Source organism: Atta cephalotes (genome assembly GCF_000143395.1).
Source record: "Atta cephalotes unplaced genomic scaffold scaffold00010, whole genome shotgun sequence".
Lineage (NCBI taxonomy): Eukaryota > Metazoa > Arthropoda > Insecta > Hymenoptera > Formicidae > Atta > Atta cephalotes.
Window position 1 is genome coordinate 6417607 of NW_012130074.1, and position 10768 is coordinate 6428374.

Sequence of the window (10768 nt, forward strand, 5' to 3'; positions counted from 1 at the left end):
TCTATTAATGCTTTATTTCTAACTAAAATATATTACTTATAATTATGCATAGTGAATGTATAATATATATTACATTTATAATATGAAAAAGTAATCGATAACAAAAAACAATATAAAATGATTCAATTATCTATTTTTTAAAGTTTATAGTAGCAACGAGTTTATCGAAAGAGAGATTACAGTGAGATAGAAACCCTGTATATATAATTAGGATTTTAATACTTTGATTTTAAATTAGCGTAAAATTATAATATAGTGATGATTTGATGATGTTGATGTACAACATTGTTTGATATTAATCTGTATTTTGTTTGTTCAGTTATAAACGTATCGATGTAATGTGCACATTGCTGAACATGTGCGTGCCATTTGAGGTACGATATCTCGGTACGTGTATCGAGGATATCGGCAAACGGGATTACAATGACCTACGTGATGTGGAACACCATGCAAACAGCGTCTCGGAGCTGGCCGAGTTGACTTCCAGCGTGACAGATAAACGCACGCGAAGAAAACTAGCTCTCTACATGGCACTGTTGCACTCGTGCAATTACGCCTGTGCGGTGATCTTGTACAAAAATCTGTCGAATTTTGATCATCAGGAGATCACCAATCTGTTAAACGGGACCACTTTCAGTGTGGACGATCAACCCCTGGAAGAATTGTTACTGCTGTATACGATGGCACTGAATCATCCAGCGTTCACATACGAACAGAAAAGCGTATTCGGCAACATATTCATTAAACTCCAGGAAGAAGAAGCTCGTCTGAATCTTTCAAAGATAAACTCTTCTTTCAAACCGACCCAAGTAATACACAATATTTCATTTTTTCAAAAGACAAAAAGTTAATATTTTCATAAAAATTGATATTTATTTTAAATTTATTGAATTGTCTTGTGTTTACTAAATTATTTTTTCCTTTTCAAAATTTTTAAAGAATAATTATTGAAATTTTAAAGAATATTACGATATATTTACTTTAATTTATCGACTGTAACAGAAAAAAACTTTTTTGATTGGGTATAAAAATATATGTATATAAGTATGCTATATATATTACTTTAGATTAATTTATAATAAATTTAATAATTTTTAGTAACATGCTTCTATAACATTGCAACTGTGATATATTAATTTGTATAGTAATGTAGTAATCCATTTAATTATTTTAAAAGTTGGAAATTGTTTGATTGTATAATGTACATATAGTTTAAATTTATGCAGGGCTGTACACCATGCATGAGTACAAACGAAAGATTAATGGAGCCTGAGATACCGGGTAGCTGCTTAATGCCACCACCGCCAATGCAATCTTATCATGGTACGCTGTATTGCATAATTCTTAAATATCTATCGAAAAATAAAACTGTTTTGACAATTACAATTATGACAAAAAGTATTGCATAATGGAATTATTTAGCAGTATTAACATTCCACTTTTCCAGAATACAAAAGTATAATTTAATATTTACTTTTGTTTAACTTACTCTTTTGGTTAACTTACTTTCAGTCAAATACAGTGCGCTTAATAGAATTAGAGAATGATAATTACGCTAGCAATAACAATAAATGAATTTGTTTATGCATTATAAATACTGCAAAACTATTCATATTTTATCTAAAAATTTTTTTGTCTCAGATTGAATAAATCGTGTAGAATATCTTCTGTTAGAAAATCTATTTATACATATATATTTTAAAATAATGAATAATTTAAAATTTTTTATAGAAGTCATTTAATGATTTTTATATTCACTATGTATTCCTTATGCTATAAAATTTATGTATATAATTTATTATATATAAGAATCTTTACATTTTATTTGTGAAACAAAATTACTTTACATATAAACGAAGAAGATCTTATTTAATTAAAACGGATCTTTGTGTCTAATAACATTTTGATTTTATAATATCCATTTTAAAATGATTTTAAATACAATAATATTAACCACGTTTTTACGTTTGAATTATATATTTATGTGCATTTTCTGAATTTAAAATTTCTTCAATATATTGATGTATTGTGTTTAGGAGACCACATTTTTACGTTTGAATTATATATTTATGTGCATTTTCTGAATTTAAAATTTCTTCAATACATTGATGTATTGTGTTTAGGAGAAATGGGGATGAGGAATAATGCTATAGTCACAGGAGTACCACCTGGTCTCACGATACCTCCACCAGGACTTTGTTTGCCTGGTCCAGAGCAAATGCCTATGGGATCTGGCGGTACAACGCAGTACGTTCAACTCGGTTTTCCATCCATGAATCATCTGCCTCCTTGGCCAAGTCAAGTTATGATGGGAAATCAGCTGATGTATCACAGCGACGTATTAGCTTATCCCGCTTCCCCCTTAGTCAGCCGCCAATCCTCGCCATCTCAATCACGATCTCCTAGTCGCAGTAATTCGCCAATGGGCCGTAGCAGGACTAGTGTTAACTCGCGCGCCTCATCCTCGCAATCTACCCAATCCACATCAACCAGTCTCACATCGTCGAGCGTCTCAAACAACCAGAGCAGCTCCGTTTCGAACACTACTAGTAATAGCAACAACTCTCTGCCGCCTTTACCAGCGCCCGGTGCAAACAGAAGTCTTCCTAGTCAATCGCCATTACTCCCATCATCGCGATCCGTTCCTTTATCGAACTCGTCGGGTTTTTCTCGGCATAATATCGATAATACTCCATCGTCTACTCTGATTTCGGCAACTCAATCGAAACAACCTCCACCACCACCACGACTTAGGTCATCTAATTCTGGCGATTCCCTTCGAGAGACTTTGAGTAAAGAAATGCCGAATTTTAAGGGTAATCTGCAGAACTTCTCTCGCGATGAGGTAAGCAAAATCATTTTTGTACAGTAATCGAGTAGACAATATAATTTGCATATATGTATGCGAAACTGAATTATTCATATGTGCGAATTATAGATCAGAAGAATGAGTGACGAAGATTTAAGGGACATCGGCTTGACACCGAACGCAGTTGGACAATTGAGGAGTATAGTTAAAAGTCAAACCAGCAATGGCTTAAATCAAATTTCAACGGATAAGAAGCTGGATAGCGTAAACAGTACTTCACATTCACTCGCCGAATCGATGGAGAATGAAGTAAGGCTTAAATATAATGTTGCACATAAAATATGAAGACTTCAAAAATTCTTTATTTAATTCGAGTCAATTTTTTCTTAGCAAAGAATCGAGAGACATCTTGTGATAATTTTTAAAATAAAAACTGACTGAAAATAGTGTTATATAAATTAAACTTAATATAATTTGAAAACTTTACGGTTTTTTTACTTTAAATTAGTTAGTTTAAGAAATGAATAACGTGTTAATGAATATATTAATAATAAATATTAGCTTTACAAATAAGAAAATATTTTGATTGATATCTTATATAAAAACATAATATATAATATATAAGATATTGTAAGCAAAACAAGCTTCATATTTTTTAATTAAAAATATTAGAATAAAGTTATAGACTTCCACTCTCAGAATTTAATAATGTAATCTGTAAATTGATGTTGTATTTAACGTTTTTTTTTAAATTTATATTGTACTTGTTCTATAGGCATCTGGCATAGAGATTTTGGGGGATTCGAGCAATAGTACAAGCGGGAAATCAATGCCATTACAAGAACACCATCCAGCGGTGCATCATTATCACAATCATATGACTACTCCAAATGTACGGCGCTATCCTGGTATGCCATCGATAGATCCGGCGCAAATACAAATGTATCCTGCACCACCAATGTATACAGCTCAGAATTCACCATGTTATGCTTGTCTCACTGTACCAGTAGCTGGAATGCAAAATCGATATTCGAGGTATATATGAATGAATTTTGTCAGTGCTTTAAATAATATTTTATTTAATTAAATTGTCTTATGTTAGAAACATTAAAAATCAAAAAGTTAAGAAGAAATCTTAAAACGAAAGAAGTAATGTTTTTTTTTGTGATATAAGCGAAAGCTAATAGAAATGTTTTTTTTTAAATTTGTATATTTACAGAATTTTAATAGATTTAACAAATAGGCTTGGGATTGGAACATAATACTTCACATTTAATATTTAACATTAAAGAATTATGTAACCAGTTGTCTTAATATGTATCATATATTTTCAGGTGTAATGCTCAGCATGTGTATTGCCTTGGACAACTGCAAGCATTGCGACTCGACTCCGAGAGCAGCCGGCACTGTTCCCAAAGCAGCAGTTCTGATAGTACCGGTAGTAGATCGCCCCCCGAGACGCCACCGGCTGCGCCGTGGGTCAGTAGCAACAGTGGCGGTGACAACAACGTTGCACCGCCTGCTACTGACCATATGACTTCCGCGCCGGTGCATTCCACGGCGACGGCTCCGCCACATGTCGTGTCAGCACCCCAGCAGTCGTCAATGCAATCGTCGGTGCCACCGGAGAGCAGGCAACTTACCAGAAAGAATTCGCAGACACGCACGATGCGACAGAAGAGCCAGGGAATACTGAACGGGGCCGGCAATGGTAACGGTGGACCACCGAGTCTGTCACACTGTGTCACCTTCCCGGCGCCACCGACACATTCACAACTCACGTATCTGCCACACGGTCACTTCCCAACTACATTACGTCCCAGTAGCGGTATTTACTCCAATTTTTTGCATGGGCCATCCGCACGACCAGCTTATCAACCAGCGTATCAACCGAACGGCGAGATTATGTATCCATTCACGGGACATCCCGCATCTGGTAGCACTCCACCACCGCCACCACCACCGAACGCAGCTGCCGCGGCACCAGTACAAGCGTCGTACATGCCACCTACGCCGGTGGTAACGTATGCAGCGGCGGTAATACCACAGACAAAGATCTCTTGTTATAACTGCGGCAGTAATAGTCATCTCGCAATAGATTGCAAGGATCAGACGATGGAAGACATTACGAAGAAAGGTACGTCCTCTTAATACAATCGAACGTTGCGTTACATGAAGAAAGAACGTTTTTCATTCACTCGATGCGTAATCAAAATAAAACTGATTCTTAAACGAATTTAATCTAATCTTGATAAAACCTTTATTTAAGTGAATATTTAGATAATTGAAAAATAAAAAATTGAAAAGGAAGATAATGTTACATAAAATTATTCATATAAAGCCATATTTAAAAAAAAAAATATGATCGATTTGAATTATTTTATGCAAGTTAGGATAAATTTAATATGCCTATAGATGCACTATTCTTAGTATGTTTATATTATTTGTTTTAGCTTTTTGTAGCATAATGTTTCATAACTGCTGCATATACAAACGTGTAACCAGCACTTGAATACTGAGTGGTTTCACCTGTAATCACACATACTATTCACGTATTGTCATCACAAAGAACACGAAATCCTTTTACTTTCAGCCCAATACCGACTGGATTACACGATAATGAAGCAACCTGGGGAGTGTCCGAGTTCCGACAAGTGATCTCCTGCCATGGATCACTCTGCTATCACTCGTCACAATTATCACCGCTACTATAATCGCAACTTTTGCCATCATCGTCATCACCAATATCACCATCGCTATCATCTTCATCATCACCGTTACCATCACTATCACCATCACCAGCACATCTGTCATTGTAACCATCAGTACGCTAATGCGAATCGATTTAAGGACAAGATGTTGCGAGATGACAACCGATATTGTTCCTTCTTTCATTTTTCGGTAATTTTTCTAAATACCTTATTCTATAATTGGAACGATGGTAATGACGATATTAATGTGAATACTGATGCTGACGATGACGGAGACGATAACGTCGACGCCAAGTATGACAATGACAGCGACAAAATTTTTCTAACTGAAGACATTTCGCGGTTTATGATATGGGGTACACCTTTTGCAAGTTCTTATGTATGATAGTGATTGAAAAGTGATCTAACTAAATGTAATATATAATGTAGTAGTATTGTACAAAGAAAGAGCAAAAGCGAAACGAGAAACAATTGAAAGATCGCGTTGTATGAAACACAATTTCTTGTCTGTGTTTCTTTTACTATAGGATACGTTTTAAGAGATTTTTGGGTTTAAATAGTGACTTACGTCCTTCCAGCGACACTTATTGGCTACTTATCGCTGTGACTCCCATCTCGGCAGTGCTCTTATTTTTCCTTCTATACCCTAAATTCTCTTAACGAGTAGCTATAAGAAAAACGCAAATGAAAAGGATAAAAGATATATTGTGCCCCAAACAGGAAAGGAGCGAAAATTATACGAGATTCGAATATATTTAGCAAACGATACTTTAACTTCTAATCTACCATGTCTATACGCTACTACTATTACTATTAAACTATAATTATTACTTCTACTATCGTTATTGCGTCACGACGTGTTTTTATGTATATATATTTTTCTCGATTCTTACGTGCGCAATGAACCGATAATGACATGTGACAAAGAAAAAAGCGTGTAATATATATACGAAATGGTATACAGTACGCATATTGTGCGATGTGTGCGTGTGCATGTGTTTATGTATGTGTGTACGCGCAAAAAAAAGATAGAATGTAAGAGGCAGAAACAAAAAAATGATAGAAAAAAAAGAGGAAAAAGTGAGAGAGGAAAATGAAAAAAATAATGAAGGAACAACATACCAAAAGTGTTCGATCATCTAGCTGCCGTTGCGCTCCTATGTGTGTTTGTTTCGCTTACATATGCGTGCGTGCCTACGTATGTAGTGCGCGCGTGCATGTATGCGTGCGTGCGTGCGTGCGTGCGTGCGTGCGTGCGTGCGTGCGTGCGTGTGTGTGTGTGTGTGTGTGTGCGTGTGTGTGCGTGTGTGTGTGTGTGTGTGTGTGTGTGTGTGTGTGTGTGTGTGTACGTGCGCGCGTGTGTGTGTTTATAGTAAAATCATGAAATATATGTTATATCCTATATATAATATATATTTCGTAATTATACATATGTTTTTGCTGCTCACAACTTGTTTCTTATCTTATACTTGTAGTTAGATGGCGATCTTCATATTATTTATACACGAGTAGTCATGCGATTGCACGTGCATTTGAAACGATTTTATACGACTTTTATCGATTGCCCATGTATTTGAGCGTAATCAACGTTAAGCTTTTTTACGCGTTTGGTTGCAACAATTAATGTGTTAAGCGTGGTTAACTAAATCCTCTGTATTGTCTGCATTGTGAAACTATTTAAAATACTATTTAAAATAGAAGAATTGCGCTGTCTCTAAAAATTGCAAATTTTTAAGGAGCGTATTTTCATTGACGTAGATTTGAGAATATTTTTAAATTGACTCAGTAAAATATATAAGTATGATGTATTTTACTTAAAAGTTTTGTCAATTTTTCCATCTTTTTGTTTAGGATATCACCCATATCATTTTTTTTAGCTTTAAGCTATCCAACATAATACATGTTTACATATTTTACACAAGTTTTTAAATACATTTTTTTAAATTTATATAGTTAATTTATTATGCAAAGTAAGTCTTGTTTAATATGTCGAAAAACAAAATGGATTAGTTAACCAAAGCTGCAACACTGTTGATGCAATGGACTCTTAGGGAGCAACGCAGGGTAAAGCTGAATATGAGTGGCAGCCCGCTAGCAAAATTGCTAGTGCATTTAAAACAATCATTCGGATTTTCATCAGCGAATGCGAAACAGCTCGAACCCTTTGTACATGGACGAACTTTTATGGTTGAATCTTAAAGACGAAGACTTTCCTCTTCACAGAATCATATATTTTCTTGTACGAACGGTCGCAATACGCAAAAGTGATTTTTGATTAAAAAAAGAAAATAAAAATGAAAGACGATAGATATAGCAATGAACAAAATAGTTGGAAAATATATTAACTAGATAAAGAGAAATCAATAAAAATGGAGGAAATTGTGCTGTTTGAGCTAAGAAAGTTATGGAAACGACTAAAATGCTATTATTATTATGTAGCGTTGATAAGCCAAATCGGACATTTTCCGAAATATGTAAAATGCCTTCAGACTTTATTTAATTTTTTTCAAAGTTGTCAAACTCGTTATTATGGCAAAATGTTATTAAATGAAATTAAATTATACGGATTATCAATAGAAAGTATCAAGTTAAATAAATTTTCGTTTAATAAAATAATGTATTTGTTCAATAACTAGAAGTTGCCAACAAAAATTGTCTCTCCTAATCGTGTAAACAATGTAATAGATATAATATTGTTGTTTCACATTTGCATCACTGTGATTTCTGTATAACAGGCAAATCGAGAAACAATTAATGAAATAAATTTAATATTAAATGTCCGGTGAGGCTTTACGATTTTAAGCATATTTTTTTCGATTGATTGATTTGTGACACATTATCCTTCTCATTATATTATAATTGAATTTTATCAAATATATACCGCTTAATTTTGCTACAATAACGGCATAATTCAAAAATTATTTTTTTAGTTTGTAAAAAAAACAAAATAAAAAAGAAAAAATATACCTTAAAAGAACATAATTTTATTCCTCTATAATCAATAATTATATCAAAATTGTATTTTAAAATATTAGAAAATATTAATTATTTGAAACATTCAGACTTATTTTCTGAAAAATTTTGTTTTTTTAATTAGTCGTTGTAGCAAGTAAGCGATATTAGGAATATAATTAAGAGAAATGGAAACTGCTTGAAAATCAAAGCATTATAAAGAAAAAGTTTTTGACGAATTTGGCCTGTAAAGAATGTAAAAAAAAAGCAAAATTTTGACACATAAACTTTTTTAACAAGGCTTATTGTTGTCAAGAAATCTAATATAAAAAATGAATAATATATAGTTTTACATGAAATATTTGTTAAAACCAAATTAACTTTTTGTTAACATTCTTCATTCATTATAAATCTGAAAGATAGTATATGGCGAATTCGATTGCACTAATGCGCATTGATGCATATTAAAGTCGTTATGATTTAATTTTGAGTATAAAAATGAAATGCAAGTATTTCGAATTATGAAATACATATTTTACCTAATAGTACAATAAAATGTATTGAGTATTTCACGATTTAATCGATTTTTATGTTTATTTATAAACATATCTTTACGTTATTTTGTATACGATGTTTTTAATGTGCACCAGTGCGCACTGTGCGTCCAATTGAATTTGCTATTAGATTCTATCAATTATCCGTTATATACTTTACACTAATCATTTCCTACAGTTCTTGGATGCAGCATTTTTTTCGCATTTGGGTAAATTTTTGCGAGGAAAGATCAATGGCCGAAATATTGTTCCTGGAAAAATATTAGCCCTAGCTTGTTTGTAAAATCAGCCTCAAATATTAAAAGGGTTGATGATTGGGCATTAGATATTGCAGTTCCTGTTACTGTTAAAAATTACAAGAATATTAGAAAGACGATATGTGGTGTATGTATATACAATTGCTAGAAAAGTTGATAGAAAGGGCTTGATCTTCGCGGTTCCTTATTCTTTTTCAGACAATTACAAATTCAAAATAAAATCAATAATATATTTCAACATTGATTTGAATAATTTTCATCGTGATTTCATTTTTTATATCCTTTTAAGGTCATATTTTGATTTTTCGAGTCGTTTCGGCATTGAAATTTTTCTAAGAGCTATGAAATCTAAGAGCACAATGGCTGGAAAATGATAGAAAAGAGTACAAGACTCTATCAAATAATATCAAGGTTACTAGTTAAAAATTTGATAGGGGTCAAAATAATCGCTTTGACTTCTCGAGTGTTAAGACAAGTTGATTACGTCCGTTGTTAAATATATATCAACAAAATGTGTCGAACGAAATTTGTATAGCGACTGTGAATAATACATATTACTGTTCATAAGTTGTGAATATGGATGAATTAAAAAAAACTTTATAGAAATGATCAATCAAAAAGGAAATTCACGAGATACTCTAGATTAGATTACGCATTTGTCACAAAAATGTAAAGGGAGTACAAGATGTATAGTAAAAATAATAAAATTATAAATAAAAGAAAAAGATCTAGAATTTTAAGAGCGTACTCTTCTAAAGAAATAAGAAAGCCTTACTTTTAAGTGCGTACAGCTTATTGTTAGCATGTATTTAATCTTCGCGAATACTTAAATGTAATTATATTCCTGTAAACGTAATTATATTATTGGAAATATTTAAATGTACTTTATATATCGACTAATAATTTTTTTTCTTAGTAAATTCCTTTTTTTTATCATTTCTCTTATATAAAACTGATTATTTTGATACTTAAAAATTTTAATTATACAAAAAATGAAGTGTTATGCATAAATCGAGTTCAAAAAAGTTTATAAACAAAACCAGAAACTTTAATCCAAAACCAATCACATTTAATAATAAAAGTAAGTACCTAATGAATGTATATGTATAACATAAAATAAATAAATATGACAATTTCGATAGTATAACGACTAGTCGGTTTAATATCAAATTATTTATTAGTTATAAATATTAAGGTTTATTGCTGGTTTAGTACATACGATTATCAATTGATTATTAATATAATTTTACGTATAAATTCGCATTTTGATTTTAAAGCACGTAAAATTAAATGATATAATTAAAAAATTAATATCAAGTCGAAGGTCTGCCCGATGAAATTGTCATATTTATTTATGCTGTATTTACGTTATTTATATTTTTTTTAGATTGATCCGCATCCATTGAAAATAATGTAATAGTTTTCGTGCTATTAATATCTATACATATGTATATATATATATATATATATATATATATATATATA

The 10768-nt window shown here is 32.2% G+C and overlaps 1 protein-coding gene across 1 annotated transcript in view; it reads left to right on the forward strand.

Moving 5' to 3' along the window:
* The window catches only part of LOC105627827 (flocculation protein FLO11), a 7178-nt gene extending 1711 nt beyond the window's left edge, over positions 1-5467 (forward strand). The window contains exons 2-8 of the mRNA XM_012209104.1: positions 320-809; positions 1212-1323; positions 2124-2845; positions 2939-3118; positions 3585-3844; positions 4144-4946; positions 5403-5467. Coding sequence (XP_012064494.1) covers positions 320-809; positions 1212-1323; positions 2124-2845; positions 2939-3118; positions 3585-3844; positions 4144-4946; positions 5403-5467 — 2632 coding nt within the window. The remainder of the gene's footprint in view (positions 1-319; positions 810-1211; positions 1324-2123; positions 2846-2938; positions 3119-3584; positions 3845-4143; positions 4947-5402) is intronic.
* The last annotated feature ends 5301 nt before the right edge of the window (positions 5468-10768 follow it).